General features: G+C 42.2%; 3 protein-coding genes across 3 annotated transcripts; 1 reads left to right on the top strand and 2 right to left on the bottom strand.

Annotated features, from left to right (window-relative positions):
- Positions 1 to 3,168: 3,168 nt before the first annotated feature.
- Positions 3,169 to 5,654, bottom strand: socs2 (suppressor of cytokine signaling 2). Its single transcript, XM_070928910.1, has 3 exons — positions 5,602 to 5,654; positions 4,126 to 4,332; positions 3,169 to 3,644 (listed from the first exon to the last, which is right to left on the bottom strand). The coding sequence occupies exons 2-3, from the start codon at positions 4,250 to 4,252 to the stop codon at positions 3,169 to 3,171; spliced, it is 603 nt and encodes a 200-aa protein (XP_070785011.1). The 5' UTR covers positions 4,253 to 4,332; positions 5,602 to 5,654.
- A 1,426-nt stretch (positions 5,655 to 7,080) lies between these two features.
- ncaph2 (non-SMC condensin II complex, subunit H2) lies at positions 7,081 to 13,677 on the top strand. The gene is made up of 20 exons (XM_070928909.1): positions 7,081 to 7,137; positions 8,159 to 8,276; positions 8,431 to 8,532; positions 8,610 to 8,671; positions 8,756 to 8,831; positions 8,924 to 8,980; positions 9,169 to 9,248; positions 9,493 to 9,639; positions 9,871 to 10,009; positions 10,286 to 10,369; positions 10,562 to 10,625; positions 10,702 to 10,803; positions 10,904 to 10,948; positions 11,502 to 11,572; positions 11,668 to 11,782; positions 12,029 to 12,121; positions 12,389 to 12,438; positions 12,796 to 12,897; positions 13,047 to 13,196; positions 13,390 to 13,677. The coding sequence occupies exons 2-20, from the start codon at positions 8,169 to 8,171 to the stop codon at positions 13,516 to 13,518; spliced, it is 1,776 nt and encodes a 591-aa protein (XP_070785010.1). The 5' UTR covers positions 7,081 to 7,137; positions 8,159 to 8,168; the 3' UTR covers positions 13,519 to 13,677.
- A 223-nt stretch (positions 13,678 to 13,900) lies between these two features.
- sco2 (synthesis of cytochrome C oxidase 2) lies at positions 13,901 to 16,429 on the bottom strand. The gene is made up of 2 exons (XM_070929138.1): positions 16,403 to 16,429; positions 13,901 to 15,191 (listed from the first exon to the last, which is right to left on the bottom strand). Exon 2 carries the CDS (start codon positions 15,175 to 15,177, stop codon positions 14,338 to 14,340), a length of 840 nt encoding a protein of 279 aa, XP_070785239.1. The 5' UTR covers positions 15,178 to 15,191; positions 16,403 to 16,429; the 3' UTR covers positions 13,901 to 14,337.
- Positions 16,430 to 17,192: the final 763 nt, after the last annotated feature.

Here is a 17,192-nt window from a genome sequence, read left to right as displayed (position 1 = left end):
AGTCTGTGCAGCTTCTTTACAAAAAATGTACCAGAAAACAGTGTGACACAATCAATAAATATTTAAAAAAATCAAACAGGCAGAGAGCTGCAGAGAGCTGCAGGTTTCACCCCGCCCCCCCCCCCGAAGAAAATCTGTCCCACAGCTGTGATATGTACAAAGATCTGCAGAGTTGTGGTCCTGCTCATTGTGTTTTATGTTCACTTATAAAGATCGTTTTCATTTAAAGAGTCTGTTTTATGTCTAGACAACATGCACTTTATCACTGTGACATCGTAGCTGAAGAAGAAAATGAGCCACCCTCCCCAATGATTAGCCCTCCATACAAAAATAAAGGAACTTATAACAGATTTGAACAGGAACATCATGTCGAGTCGACAGTATTCAGATGCAACAGCAACTGTGAACAAAGTCCCATTTACCTGAGTGGCCTGCTGTTAAATGTTTTTTAACAAACGGACCCTTAAAGTCTGGAAGAGTGACGCCAAAATGTTTGCTTTGACGATTACATGTTAGAGTCACAGAAACAAGCGGATCAAACATGAAGAGAAGCAGCTTAAAGTTTAGTTAAAACCTGAAAGTTCAAGCAGAATTTTTGAGGACATGCAGACGACTAGGTGAGGAATCATATCTGGCTGCCATGTTTGTTTAAATTGAAGCTACGGCTGCTAAAGAAATCACGTTCAAACAAATTAAGATTTAAAAGGTCATTCATAGAGCTGTAGCTGTTTTTGCAGTGAAAACAGAAGCTACCAAACAGCGTGAGCAAGAGCCGAAATTAAAGTATAAACACAACATAAACCGAATTTACTAGAAGACCTGACATTTTAAAGAGGGTCATATCTTATGTTCCACCAGGTGTTAATAGTTAACAATCAACAAGGAATCCTAAAAATGTAAGATTTTGAAATAGAGTATGGTTAAATGGTCCATGTAACGAAACACACAAAAGGAGGATAAACTGAAACAGTTAAAGCAGAATGTTTGAGGACGTGTTCACATCCAGATGAAGAATCATGTCTTCATAATCCAGTTGGTTTCTGATTTAAATCAGAATTCCATCAGTTTTCTTCTGTATTTTATTCAGACAAAGCTTTTGTGTTCAGACGTCACATGTTATAATTTAAAGTTGTAATTTGTCTCATTAGAGCTCCAGAAGAATGAACTCCACCAGCTGTTTGTCTCCGTCAACCAGTGAACTTGTCTTCACGCAGCAGCAGTGGATGAAACAAGCAGCCACGTTTCCTTTTGACTAAATGTTTGCAGATTTTGGCATTAAGTTTGGATGAAAACGTTGAGTTGATCATAGTTCATAAATACAATTTGTCCACGTGTTTGTTAAACTGTTACTGTTGTGTAAGTTCTTCTTCTGGGGTTTTTAGTCAGTTATCAAACAGCTTCAGGAGCATCGGCGCCTCCCTTTGGCCTGGAGGAGGACCGGACAGACTGTGATCAGATTTATGAGGTTACGGACTGAGTCTTAAATCTCATCTGGATTTCATCTGATAGGAGTCCTGAAATCAGGCCTTATTGGAGCCCAGAGCAGGATTATCGGGTCCCCTGTGACACTGGGTCTTTGTTTTTGTGTCACTTGATTGGTTCAGAGCTCCAGAGTACTGCATCCAGCAGGGACAAAGTCTAACAGGAGCCCAGAGGGGTCAAACGCTGACTTATTAAACTCTGACGTGTGTTCAGATGAAAATGATCAACAACACGGAGGACGTCTGTTTGTTTTCTACGCGGCTCATCGATCAGGAAACCTCGTCCCGCTGGCTCACAAACTCTTCAGCCAATCAGAGCGCAGCATTTCTGTATTTGAAGGTAGGAACAACAAACTGGAAACTGATGGAAAGTGTTGATTCTAGCTGCCTAACCTTCTTAGGTCACACAGATTCGGGAGGAAAAAGGATGTTTCAGTTATATTCTCTCTCTTTTCGGTTCACTGAGTTTTGTCTGTCAGTTTTAAGTTCATTTCATTCACAGCACTTTATGGTACACGTCTATAATTTCCTTTGTCTTTTTTAAACAGTTTAACCTTCAGTATCTCACTGGGAAACACTTTATTTTACGGCTCCATCATTTTCAGAACAATTTCATGAAAATGACAGAACGATGTCATTTGGTAGAATTTATAGAGGAAACAGAGACAGTTGAGTTTAGTTCACAGCTCAGCTGTAAGCGTGCGATTCAACAAATACAAAAGTTTGAATATTAAGTTTAAATGGAGCTTTTCTTCAACAGATGCTTCTAAACTCTAATGTAGAGCTAAAACGATCAGTTCATGACCTGATTAGTTGATCAACAGAAAATGAATCCGTTTGTTTCAGTCACTTTTCAAATAACACACGTTGCTTTTTTTCTTAAATATCTTTTTGGACGTTTGGTTGGACAAAATAAATAAATAAATAAGTAAAAACTGTGGAGACGCTTTGAGCTCTGACAAACTGAAAATAAATAAATAAATGAGACTAATTGATGATGACGATGATCATCTGCCGCAGCCGTAAGGAGATGAGCAGAGATCAGATATTTTCTGTGACTCTGATGTAATCAGCAATGCAAACGTCATCAACCAAGTTACCCTTTAATGTTTGTGTTCATGTAGAAAAATGAAGACCGTCACCAAAGTGAAAGATCAGTCTCTAACGAAGACAGAAAACCTGACACCACGTTCAGGTCTTCAGGTTCATAGAGCCGTGGTTATATATGTAACATTAGATGTGTTCTGAGGTTTTATCAATAAAACACTGAATTGATGATGAGAATAATGATCAGTTGCTGAAGGCAGGTTTTGAACAGGTGAAGAGGTTCAGACGACATGTAACCACCTGGATCATCAGAACTGAAGTTTATACGTTCTTTAAACTCACATCGTGGTCTGTAACTTCACCGCGGAGCCGAACTGACCGGTCCACCAACAGACCAGTACTTACTGCAGCTTCGTATGTGGAGGGGCAGACCAGGGGCAGACCAGGAGCAGATCAGGGACTTTACTTTGAGAAGGGATTCAGAGCCGACAGAACATCCTCCTCCAGCTGAGACATGTTCAGGACTTTGTCTCTTGCTGGGTCTTTGTCAGAGCAAGGCATGATGGGATTGGTCAGTGGTCAGATGGGCGTTGCACACAGCCGGTGCAGTACTCCACCGTGAGCTGTAGTCCTGCTCCATCTACACGTTGTAGGTGTAGTCCGTCAGGTAGTCCTTCAGTCTGTTGGGTAACGGCAGATCCTGGACCTGCCGCGTCGTCCTGTTGATGGCGATGCGACAGAGGTGCTGCAGCGACGGCGTGGCGGTGTACACGGGTTTGGTGAGCAGCAGCTGCACCGTGCCGTTGGGCGGCGCTGCTGAGGGTTGAGAGTTCGACGCCGCCTTGTCGCTGGTCCTGGACAGCTGCACGTAGTGCTCCACCAGGTGGACCACGCTGTCAAACTGCTTCAGCTTCGGCTTCACCAGAACCACCGAGTCCAGCTTGAATTTACCGTGCTTGTACTCGATCCGCAGGTTGGTGGGACCTGCTGACGTCATGGCGGAGATGGTGAACAGGTAATCCCTCTGAGAGCTGTCCCGGACAAGGAAGGTGCCCTCTGAGGCGTCCTGGAGGATCTCTTTGGCCTCGTTAGCGGTCAGACTGCCCCAGTACCAGCCTGACACCACAGAGAGACAGGAAACAGTGAAATACCAGAAATACACACCAACAAAATCCGTCATTAGGAGAGGCTGATCAGCTGATACCAGATCAGTGCACATTGATCTGTCTCCTTTACAGAGAACTGACTCACATGTTGAGTCTGTATGTGGGTCACTGTTCTTCAGGACTGTTTGTTTATGTTTCGTGTTGCTGTCAGCAGATATTTTAACTCCCAAATATTAAGTAATATTAAATATTTTAGTAATTTCAGTATTAGTGGCTATACTCTGAGATCCTCAGACTGTTTAATGATTCTTGGAGGCCTGAAGAGGTCGAACTAACCAGCAGTCTGAGTCGGTTTCCACTCAGCTGAAAGTGTGAGCTGCACAGAAACTTTTACTGTTTATAGAGTGACATCTGTAACATGTGTCCAGACTACAGATGAAACAGCTGTTTATTGACGAGCACCTGTTCAATACATAATCAAACAATCAAACCTGTGTTCTTCAGGTCTTTCATGGCTAAGGCGATGCGGCTCTCGTCTGATTCCACAGCCCTGGAGTTGTTGTCGGCTCGTCTGTCGCTCTCGATGGTTTCTGTGGACTCGGAGGACTGGCAGGTCATTGGACAGATCCAATCTTCAGCCTAGATCTAGGCCCACAGCTCAGACATGGGACGAGGTCTCTGCGCCGGTCTGTACTGTCCTGGAAATAAATCAGATCCATCAGGACAGTCTGACTGCTACAAGACTGCAGCTGGAAAAAAACTCAAGATTAACAACGTTATTATCATCTCAGACTCAGACTCGTCCCTCTCGTCTCAAAATGAAATCCATTCAAATGTATTTGTTTAAAACAATACTGTTCCTACGTAAAAGGACCGACCCAACAGAGGAGGACCTCAGACTTTCACACTTCAACAGGGTCTTAACTTCTGCAAACAACTGGTTCACTCAACAGCACAAACATTTTTTACTATTTTCTAACCAAACGATTAATCAAGAAAAGAATCAATATACAATACAATAAAAAGTGTATAAAGTTAAAACGTACGTGGTTAAAACAACCCATTTTACAGTGTCCCAGTCAAAACATCAATTGTAGTGGACAGGACAAAAATATAATAAAGACATTAAAAGTTTAATTTAGTCTTATTTTCACAAGTCAGATGGGTCAGAAAAACGTGGGAAACATGATTCCGGTCAGAAGGGATTAATACGATTTAATACATGGGTTAACGTTTGTTAAACTGGACATTTGGTCTTCCACAGGAGTACAGCGACTAACAACAGGGTTACTTCATATTATATGCAGAACTGGAGAGTGAATACTAATAAACAGAAGAAAATGTATTTCATTTTTAACAGATTTGTACACCAGCCAACAAACGAGACGACCTGAAATTGGAAGAATTTTGAATAGAATTTGGTGTAACGTAACAGATTTAAGAGGCAACAGCTCAGGCGCTTTAAACTGTCTCTTGTGATTCACATCAACTGTCCGTTACATGTGTAAAAATATATTTTAAGAGGGTTTACACGTCAGCAGACAATCGAGGCAATGTCAAATAATTATTTCTTAATGGAATTTGGCGTTGTTAGCTTTGTAGTTAGATAATCCGTTTATCTTTTATCTATCCATCCATTTTAAAGTAAATACAACTAGGTGAATTGTTTCTTGTCTGCAGAAATGAAGACTGGGCTGTGATGAAAAGAAAATTGTGCTCTTTTATTTTCCAGCAGATTTAGACACCAGCCGGACACCGAGGTGACGTTAAATTGCAAAATTAATGAATAGAATTTGGCACAATGTGATATTTCCTTCCTTCCCCGCCAGGACAAACTGAAGACCAGGCGACAGCACAGGTGCTCTACATTGACTCTACATTGACATTTCTCACCTGCCTGGTACATGTGTAATAAACCAGCTAATATTCATTAATGTTGGTTGACAAAAAAATACAAGCAAACGTACCTGAGAGGAGCTAGCTGCTAGCTAGCCAAACCCGTCGGCTCAGAACATTTACAGTGTGAATCCCCAGAAGCGCTCCTCTCATGTATGATGTTACTTTCCGTCCTGTTTTCTGTCCTTTAGCTCTCGAATGGCGGGTCGGTGTGGACACTGACGGAGGTCCAGCCGTCGAAAAAGAAGCTTCTCCTCTCAAACCTCAGATCTGTCAGTCAGAGCCGTACCGCTCCGGTGCGGACGAACAAGAAAACACCGATTTATGTCCGTGTCCCGGAGAGCTACAAGAGCACCGCGCGTGTCCCGAACATGGTGTCCGTCCGTCCGTCACTGTGCTGGGGACAGACCGTGTCCACCGAGCTGCCTAATAACCGATATCACCATAAACACAAAAGAAGCATTTCCAGGAACTTTCCAGGAATATGGTCACGTGGTGCAGCGAGGAGCGATTTAAGGTGGACCGACACACACACGCACACACACACACACACACACACACACACACACACACACACACACACTGCCTTCAGGTGTTCAGCGTCAGATATTTAAATTACAGGTTGCATGCACGTGCAGAGAGACCTCAATAACGTAACTCAGAGTCTTCCAGTGGGCACGCGGGGTCACAGAGTACAAACAGGGCCTCCGCCAGAATTTTAGATACTGAGCCCCCCCGTGAAGAACAGCATTCATATCAACTACAACATGTAATTGCAGAATTGAAGAGTGGACATTAACAGAAATAAAATTGTATTTTATTTTAAGCAGATTTGTACACCAGCCGACAAACGAGGTGACCTTAAATTGCTAGAATAGTGAATAGATTTGGCACAACCCATTCTTAATAAACAAACCGGTGCTTTACCTAGACTCTAGTGTTTCTCATCACTGTTACATGTGTAATAAACAGTCGGTTATTATTCTATCATAACTGATAAAAAATCATTTTAAGAAGTGATTTAAAGGAAAATTATACATTCATAGGTGCTTGTAAAAGTACAAAATATAAGTAGAAGTAAAAAAGTAAAAGTTGTCACTATGCAGAATGGTCCATTTTAGAATATTACTGTCCAATTACTGTTCAATTATAGTTATTGATGCATTAATGTGTTCATCACTTTAATGTTGCCGCTGGTGAAGGTGGAGCTCATTTTAATTACTTTATATACTGCTGGGTAGCTTGTAATCAATAAAGTATGTTCTTATCATAATGTACAATAATACATCATCATTTATTTGTTTATATTTTGTATTATTAATCTGAGGACATCTGCTTAATGAGTATTTCCACCATTTTATATAATTTCCTAAAAATGTCTAAAATCCAGACTATAAACTCAGTAAGGTCACGCTGCGCCACACTCCGGTGCAGTAAGAGGCGCTGTGCACCTTTCATGCTGCTTTTAGCTCGCCATTAAACGAAGAAGAAGAAGAAGAATCTAAACAGCGAAGAAGAAACTTGCGCGGGTTGTTTGACTGTTTTGCTAACTGCTACAAAACATTTAGTTAGCAGATCTGTCAGTGCCGATCTGTTCCATCACTACGGTGAGTACGTAAAGTACTAGATTAGTAAGAGTCGGCAAATATAACTTAAATTTACTTCGTATTCCAGCCACACTGTCGCACTGTTTGTACGGAGAGGACGTTTGGCCGAATTAAGTTAATGAAAGCTGTCATTTGTTGTGCTTGCTTTCGGTTTTCGGTGAACTTCCCTCTGACAGAAGACTAGTTAAGATATTTAACTAATCAATGGGGTGCTCTGTTGAATTCGGCGCATGATTCAATATGTTCAACTGTTAGTGTTCCCCACAGTCAGTCATTGTTAAACATTAAAGTAAACGTCAACACGGCGCTAACATCCTGAGAGACAGCCGGAGATTTCAGATGTTCATATCAATGGTACACAGAGTCACTCGTACCACATGTTTAGACCTTTCAGACAAATTAAACCTCAACTGTAGGTAGTTTACCCAAGATGACAGTTAACTAAAGATGTCAGATTTGGATTATGGAGTATGGTTTAACCTTTGCTTTATGAAACCCTAACGTTACTCGGTTTAACGTCAACGTTTGCTCAGTTAACGCGTAGAAATAAAGGTAAACGCCAACAACCTGCCTTAAGTTAACTCACAAACGCAAATAGCAGCAAACCTGGGTAACATTGTTCTGGGCAGCTTATTGAATAACAATATATTCTCTCAGTTTGTGACACTAATTTAAACACTTGTTGAATCCTTTTCTGTCCTAATTCCAGTGGTGGAAAGTAACTAAGCACATCTGCTCAAGTCAATTTTGAGGTACTTGTACTTCACTTGTATTTCCATTTCATGCTCCTTTATACTTCCACTCCACTGCATTTCAGGGGAGAGACTGTATAGTGTTTACTGTTTACCTTGTACATTAAGACTTTGCCAACAAAATAAATCGGCACATCTTTTAAAATCGACACTGTGATTAAACTACCCAACGCTATATAAAGTCCTTTAATTAGCTCCTCTTCAAGCAACTTGCACACTGTCCTTTTACATTGTGATATTGTTACTTTTCCACCCTGCTGGATTCACAGTGAGGCCGTCATGGAGTCCACAGAGAGCAGATTCGCTCACCTGCTGCAGCCGATTAGAGAGCTCACCAAGAACTGGGAGATCGACGTGGCCTCAGAGTTAAACGACTATTTGGAAGAGGTAAACTCTCCAGTTATCATGTCAGAATCTTAACTGTGTGAGACAAAGTACACTCATATATTCTGATTGAGTTTCAGGTACATTTGAAGTATCTGGGATAATTTGAGCTTCCTCAGGATATCACAACCTTTTCTGTGTGTCTTTGTGTTTGTAGTTGGATGACATGTGCATCACGTTTGATGGAGGGAATACCAGACTGAACTTTGCAGAAGCAGCGCTGTTGATCCAGGGCTCAGCGTGCATCTACAGCAAGAAGGTTCATGAAAACACAGCGCAAATAAAACCGACTTGATAAAACTGCTCATATTGAACGTCACCGTCTGACTGTTTCAGGTGGAGCTCCTGCACAATCTGGTTTACCAAACTCTGGAGTACATCAACGACAGAAACAAGAAGTAAGACGAGCTTCAGGTCTGAGTGAATGTTTGTATTCCGAAGGGATCAGATGATGTAGTTTCTCTGACGTTTGTTCCCAACAGACGTAACAAGCAGACGGCAGCGTCTGAGGAGGACGGAGCAGACGGCGCAGCGAGCAGCGCCGACACCGATGATGAGGCTGATGTAAGAAACTGCACACTGACTCAAACCACAAAGTCTCTAGGCATTCTGGGTAATGTAGGAAATCACAGTCTGTTTGTCTCCTTCAGTTCACTCCTTTGGATGTTGAAGTCTCCGAGAGCAAACAGAAGACCGGCTGCAACACGGTCAGTTATACCTGCCTGACCCTCTGCACACACACACACACACACACACACACACACACACACACACACACACACACACACACACACACACACAGCCAGTGTACACCTGTCTGACCCTCTGCACACAGACAGTGTACACCTGTCTGACCCTCTGCATGGCGTGTGTCTGCTCTGTGTTTGATGTTCAGACGGTGAGCGTCGCTCCTCTTCCTCCTGACTCTCTGATTCCTCCTGAAACCACAGAGAAGCACAAACTCCCTCTCATCAGGTCAGTTTATGAAAACACACACTTCGAATGTCTTCAATACAGAGACGACACACAAGAATATTCTTGGTGCATAAAGATCAGTCTGACAGATTGGTGCGCAACGACTTTGATCAGCTTTGTTTCTGATATTTTTGGTCATTTTTGTCTTTTAGTTTCATCACAAAATGTTCTTCTGAATCCAGAAAATGTGTTGAAATATGTCATAGTGAAACTTGCAGACTGTGCGTGTGTGTGTGTGTGTCAGTCTGAAAGGTGAGATCGTGTGCAGTCAGAAGGACTTCAGGATCAACATTTTCATCCCAGGAGATGAAGATCTGATCCTCCTCACCCTCGGATCGGCTGCTTCCAGGTTTCTGTTGGAGGATGATCAACATCCTGCAGACTCTCTGCATCAGCAGCAGCACGGAGGTACATCTCCACTAACATGAATGTGATACAGATACAACTTGATCTGATGTTCATGGGAAAAAAAACGGATATAGGAGGAGTCTTATCAGAATGCAATCAAATCTGACACAAATCAGAAGGTTTTGTTTCTTGAGAAGCAGCAGGTTTGTTTTTGAACGATGTGACATGTTTCCAGTTTTCGGACGTCGTGTTTTTAAATGTTCTCCCTTTGTCCAGATGCCGCGGCTCCAGCTGAAGCTGCAGCGTCTGATGTCGAAGATCCCGGAGGTGATGCTGCAGAGGACTTCCTCCCTGTCGACGACAACCACATGGAGTTGGACCAGGAACCAGGGGAGCACGTGGACAGACACCAGGTCTCAGTTCTGCTTTTCTTTTCAGTCCAGTTTGGAGACGTTGGGATAAAACAGATTTTTCCCTTTTAGATTTTTAGTGTGTCTTCCTGTCAAATGTCTGCATGAAAAAGTTATTTATTTATTTAACCAGAAAGTCTGTTGGTTGAAAATGGTTCATTATTTAAATGTAAAGCTTGTTTTATCGATGAGCGTCACAGAGCTGCTAACACAACTCAGACTCTTCGCCTTGTTTGAATTCCTCGTCACTTTGGTGAAATGTTTTAAACTCTGTCTCAGGCTTTGAGTGAAGGCAGGATGATCCGAGAGAGACGGCAGGTCGCAGACGACAATCTGAGGAGGACGGAGGAGACGAGACCTGCTGTAGGTTCATTCATCTTTAGATTACAACTTTATTCTCATTGTAGTGGAGCAGTTACTCCAACAGTCATGACTTTATTCTTGAAATATTGCGACTATTATTCAAAAATATTATCACTTTATTATCATAATTTTTCATCTATAAGAGTCCCTAATGAATCCCTCTTCTGTTGTTCATTTTGTGTTTTGTTTCAGGTGAACGTGTGGACGCTCCATGACCCGTACGCTGTGCTCGGGGAGGATAAACCGTTTAAATCAGGTGAACTAACGGCCTTTCACGTGTTTTATAGACTGTGATGTTGTGCTCGTTGTTGACAGTGTTGTCTCCCTTTTAGGAAAATGCTACAAGGTTCCTGAAGGTGTGGACGACGGTGGAAAGAGGAAAAGAAAACGACCTGCTTCACTCCAGGACTTCAGGAGCTGGTTCGCAGGAACCTGTAAGAGGTTTAACATGTTTTAGCTGTTCCTGAGGGCTTCAGCAGTTGTGGCATGATGACGGTTTCTGTTGTGAATCAAGTTTTGTTTTCTTTGTTGCAGTTGATCCTCCGGAGCACAAGTTAAAAAATGGACCCACATTTACAGGTAACGTGTCTGTTCCACCTGCTTTGTCTTAAACCTATTCCCACTAATAATCATGATCCTTATAACCAGCACAGTGAGTTGAGACCAGACTGCGACCTTTTGATATTTGTTTTACCATATAAACAATATCAGAATCAGAAGTACTTTATTTATCCCCCGGGGGAAATTAGACAAGAGACTGTAACAGGCTGCATGCACGGTCGACCCATGCACACTAACTCTCTCTATATTATACCTAAATAAGGTGTGTAAATTTGCAACTACAAAAAGGAGCTAAAAGCCAAACCTCACTGACACTGACACTGTAAAATGATGCCATACAAACGGTATGTATCAGGACACGTGTTCTACTTTAAACTGCTAAATGCAGCTTCAGTTAAAACTGTAATGGACTAAAAAAGTGACAACAGAGTCAAAATTAAAATTAGATTTGCAGACTGCAGTGAATGAAGCCACATCTGATTTGTAAAACAGTTGAACTGAAATCATATTTTATTGAATTTGTATTGTTTTATTTACGTGAGAAAACAACTGCGACTTCTTTTTGTTTCAGACCTGAACTACATTTATTTGAGCACAATGAAGGACAAACTGAAGACTCGCAAGAGGATCTACAGGAAAGCGGTGTGTGTGTCTGTGTGTCTGTGTCTGTGTCTGTGTCTGTGTGTCTGTCTGTGTGCACTGCTAACGACAATGATGCTTTGTGTGATGTCACTCAGGGTGTGGTCGTCTCTGATGAGGAACTGAGGCGGACCTTCCTGCAGCCGGAGGAGGCGGGGCCACATCAGCAGGGGGAGGAGCCTGTGGATGGATTCAGACACCCTGACCTGCTGGGTAAAAACACCTCCACACACACTCAGACACTCACACTCTTCTGTTGTTAAGCACTTTGAAAACCTCACTTCAACTCCTTTCACTGCAACACTTACACACAAATTACATCTGGTTTCAGTTTCTACACTTGAACTGACCGTAATCCTTTCAGTACTTGAACTTCAACTGACACTTCAACTCTTTTCAACACAGTATACATTTCTGAGCAGCTGCTCACTTGATTCAATTTAAAATAATATTTAAAAGGTGGAGATGACGACACCTCAGACAACGAACATGAAGCGTTTCCTGACGATGTTCCAGCTGAGTTTGTTGGAGGAGCAGACTTCATATCGCCAGGTAAAAACACACCTGCAGTCCTGTTTTGGGGACTTAAAGGTTATTAAGTATGTGTGTCGTTTCACAAAAACATCACGGCAACCAAACTTTACAAAGCAATAACTAACAAATCAGAAAGAACAACAACAAGACAAACAAGAAACTAAAACCGACCTGAGAGGCCGTGCAGTGAACAGCGAAGACCTGCAGGATCAGGACAGACCTGCAGGATCAGGACTGACCTGTTTTGATGAGGTTTGTGATAAACTTTATATTTTGTGTTTCCAGACGTTCAGAGAGATGAACTGAGTTATGAAGATCTGGTGAAGCTGCGTGTAGTAAGTGATCAATACGTCCACTCATCTTTCATTCTCTGATGAAACTCTTGATACAGACTTAAAGATGGCTGCCTGGACGACCAGCTGATCCTGTAAATAACTAAATAAATAACTCCATCTATATAGATTAGACATGTTAATAAATAATTGAACAGATTTGATAAATGTGTTCATTCAGAATATATAAACAACATAAACTCTTTGTCTCCAGGAGCAGCTGGAGGTGAAATCACCTCTTTAATTGATTAATTTGACAATAATTCATAAAAAACTCAGATCAAGTTCAAGTGTATTAATAAATATGAAATGTCAGTTGATGAATGTATAACGTGTTGTCTCTGCGATGTGGTCGTTCAGGAGCAGCTGGTGGTGAACAGTCGAGGTTACACTCAGGAAACTGCTCTGTCTCGAAGAGTTAAAGACTGGGAGGACAAGATGCGACCTGAACTGGTGCTGCAGGTAAAACACTGGCAACCAGTTTGTTCTGTCATCAGCCGCAGCAGCAGGAGAGACGATCGCTGCTTCATCATCGCTTTAAGGTCCAGCTGTGAACATCGTGTCCAGACTGACGTTTGTTTGTGTGTCACTTCCTGTTCGTGGTGTTTCAGGAAGAGCGTGCCGTGTTTGACATCCACGATTACGGCGACAGGATAGTCGCAGCGCTGGACGGCGTCGGCCACCGCCGATCTTTCTCCTCCATCGTCGCTGGTTTGGATAACTTTGAAGCCTGCAAGTATCTGCTGGCTTCACTGCAGCTGGTAAATAACACACTCTACCAAACTCAATACAAAAAATGATGAAACTTAGATTATAGCTTATATATTTAGACTTTAACATTGTTTTATTGTGTGTGTGTGTGTGTGTGTGTGTGTGTGTGTGTGTGTGTGTGTGTGTGTGTGTGTGTGTGTGTGTGTGTGTGTGTCGTGGTCTCGTGGTCTCGTGGTCTCTCAGGCCAATGACTACACAGTGGAGCTGGACAGTGTTGCAGGTCTGGAGGACAGCGTGGACTCGATGGGACTGAAGCTGCTCAGCACTCACAGAGCGACAGACAGATTCAAAACTCTGCTGGCTTCAACCTGAAACTCGTGAGTTCAAACACACGAGCTCTTTGTATTGAAGCTCATAAACGTACGTTTCCAGTAAAGACACTTTGACCAGAGGTTTTACTGTCTGAACCTTGTACTTATGATTCAGCCAGTAATTGAATCATGATCTGTGTCTGTAGAAGTCTCTGATGATAAAAATGACAACTGTTTTGTCTTAAATATGAAATATTTGTAATAAAAACCATGTTGAATTTGTTTGCTCATAACCAAAGTAAAACCTGATGGTGGTTAATTTAAAATGTGTGGAAGAATGTAGTCTGTGGTTTTATCAAAACATGTTCAGGGGGTTTTAGATTCACCATCATTTAATTTATTTATTGAACACGGACAATGTACAGTTAGCTAGGTGGCTACATTTCATCAGTTGTCCCTGGGCAGGTAAAATCTCTCTCTCAAAACTATTTAAAGATGTTTGCCCCTGAGGTTTTGGGGTTTTCTGTCTTTTAAATTTAGGTAATTTAGAATTGATCACTGACGTAACATGAAGCATGAAGCATGAAGCTGTTTGTTGCTGCTCAGAGCGACACGCTGAAAGGTGGGGTGAAAATCAAAGCATCAATTTCATGTTAATTTGTCCACTCAAGTGATTCGTTTCAGAACACTTTTTAATCATGTAACACAAGTTACATCTGCCTTCCAAAGAGAGTCCAAACTTTAAAGATGTTTAGTTGACAACATGTGACATGTTTTTAGACGTGACTGAAGAGGCTCTGCAGGAACCTGGAGTTTCAATGTTTCTCTAAACAGAAACGTTAATATTCAGTTTATAGTTTCCGTGTTGTGTTCAGTTCCTTCAGAGTTTGATGTAGTTGTTGATGTGGTTCCTCACGCTCTCTGTGATCTGCTCCTGGTCCTTCATCCTGTTGTAGTAGTCCAGAAACAGCCCGTCAGGACTGATCAGGTAGATCAGGATGGTGTGATCCACGATGTAGTCTCCGTCCTCGTCTTTGGGCCCGGGGCTGGCATACACTCTGTAGTCCCGCCCCGCATGTTTCACCTCCTCTGGTGTTCCCGTCAGTCCGATCAGACGGGGGTGGAAATCTTTGACGTAGCGGGCCAGAGCCGGCACGTCGTCCCTCTCCGGGTCCACGGTGATGAAGACGGGCTGGACGGGCGGCAGCGAGGCGTCCCCGTCCAGAGCCGACACCACGGCGCTCAGCTTGTCCAGCTCGTCGGGACATATGTCGGGACAGTGTGTGAAGCCAAAGTACAGCAGCACCCAGCTGCCCAGGAAGTCTGTCTTGGTCTTGCGCTGCCCCCTGTGGTCCAGGAGGCTGAAGTTGCCCTGACCCAGAGCCACCTGCTTCAGCTGCTCCATGCGCTGCTGCCGCAACTTCTGCTGCTTCTCCGAGTAGACGAACCACCACACGGCCAGCAGACCGCCGCTGAACAGCAGCGTCACCACCAGGCGAGTCCTCAGCTTCAGTTTAGCTGCACTAACAGACGAGTTCTGACCCTGAGACAGGAAACACCTCTGAGTCAGCTGAGGAAGACCACGATGGTGAGGAAGAAGCCTGACCCGTTGACTCTCTGAGGTCAGCGAGGAGACAAACCTCCTCTGGATGTGAGGAAGACCTCGCCAGAGTCTTCTTCCTCCACGCAGATCACCCACAATGCACCGGAACCCCAACATCTCCAAACGTCCTCCTGCAGCACAAACACAAGTCAGTAGGATTAATTGAATCTAGGAAGTATTCAGATCCTTTACTACAGTAATAAAGTAATAATACTACAGTGTAAATACTGATAGAAGTACGAGTCCTAGATGTTTTTGAGGAAGGGGGACTGCACTAGTCTCTGTGAACTGAATCTCTTTATGTTTTGGACTGCTGGTTGGACAAAACAAGACATTTAAAGATGAATTGATTTTATCATAAAAACATTAATTGTAAATGTAACAGACAGATTCATTGTTAATGTAAAATAATTAATTAATTTCCTTGTTAAGTGATTAGAATTGTAAAGAGTGAACTCAGATCTTTCCACAAAACACTAAATATAATTATCACCTGGTTGACCCTTTCAGTCCCAGGCCACCTTTTACTTTACAGGATATATATATATATATATATATATTTTATAAACAACTTTTATGTGAATTGTGGCATCTGACATTCATGATGTATTCATTGCATTCATTCATATTATCAGCCAATGTTATACGTTTACAATAAGTTAAAACTTGGATGGATGTAAAAAATGGATATAGACCTTCGGGAATGTGAGTAGTGGAGAAGTAATCAGATATTTTGCTTGTTTAAAGGGTTAGGGTTAACCCCTAACCCTGCGCCATCTTGGATTTTACACTAGTAATGAATTTACTGGAATTCATCTGCGCTTGATGGGAATAAGTCGTGTTCTTGTTAGTTTAATCCCGCCTGACATCGACATGAACCCTCCTAAACTGTTGCCGGGAAGTTCAACTGCCCTCGGGTAGGTTTACATTCTTATTATTCATAGGATAAGTTACGTTTATTGACACTGAATATCAGCAATGACTGCTTCACTCGGCTAGCCGAACAGGACCGTGATCCGTAGAATGGCCGTCCTGTATCAGGGCTGGAATGACAGCAGCTCAGTCTGTTAGCGGACAGGACTGGTTCAAAGAATAACATGAAACACGAAAACTCACAGCAGTGCTAATAAAGCTTATAGCTAACAGATAACTTAATGCTAACCAATCCAGCATGGCACAGAAGCTAACGTTAATGTCCATAAACCCCCAGTCACCTTAACCTGCTGCTGTGAAGCTAACGTGAACTTGCCGGGACATTAGCATACCACGCTGACAGGTTAGCTTTCTTAGCAAGGAAATGCGTACGGTTTAACTAGACAGAAGAATAAGCGGACACATTTACCTTCAGTCTCGAAACAGCCAGCCTCTGTGATCAGACATGTAACTGTCAGAGTCAAACTGAGCCGGTTGTGAAACACATGAACTGTTTTTACCTGAAACTGCTCACGTTAGCTGATTCGACTGAAATGAGAAGGCAGGCAGAGGACGGAATAATACTGAAACATCGGCTCAAGAAGAAAAGTATAACATTTATTATTTCGTTGTTCATTAGCTACTAACAATAAGAAATGTTAAAAATAATTCACACGTACATTTACAAAATTCTCGAGTTCAATCGTCGGTTAATATCAGCAGATTCGTGCATATCCTTAATGGAGCTGTAGGGCGGCAACTTTCCACAAGATGGCGCCGGAATTATTATCACATCTATGGTCCACATGAGACATTCTGTTGTAACATACAGTGTATGTTACAACAGAATGTCTCATGTCAGAATGTCTCATGTCTCTGTGATACCAGTATCACAGATCTAACGTTATACACATCTGGTACAGCATACTGACCTTATGTGTTTCAGCAACATGGACGTGTTGTGTTCATTGTACTGTTTTCAAAATGAATTTAAATATCAGTTGATCCAATAATAAAAATAGTGTTTCTTTGTTTAGACCACAGAAACACAGGAAGAGTTTAAATCTTTACAGAACATAATTTACTTGAAAAGCATTTTCAAACAAAATCTCTTTTATAATAATGTCTGTTTTCTCTTCGTTATGCTTTTTCCAACTCTAGTGACCAAAATAGACGACCAGAAAACAAATGTCATTGGATCGAAAGAAAAAAGTCTCGAG

The sequence above is a fragment of the Enoplosus armatus genome, chromosome 22 (assembly GCF_043641665.1).
Source record: "Enoplosus armatus isolate fEnoArm2 chromosome 22, fEnoArm2.hap1, whole genome shotgun sequence".
Taxonomy (NCBI): domain Eukaryota; kingdom Metazoa; phylum Chordata; class Actinopteri; order Centrarchiformes; family Enoplosidae; genus Enoplosus; species Enoplosus armatus.
The sequence above is the reverse complement of the archived record's forward strand: the minus strand, read 5'-3'. Positions and strand labels throughout refer to the sequence as shown.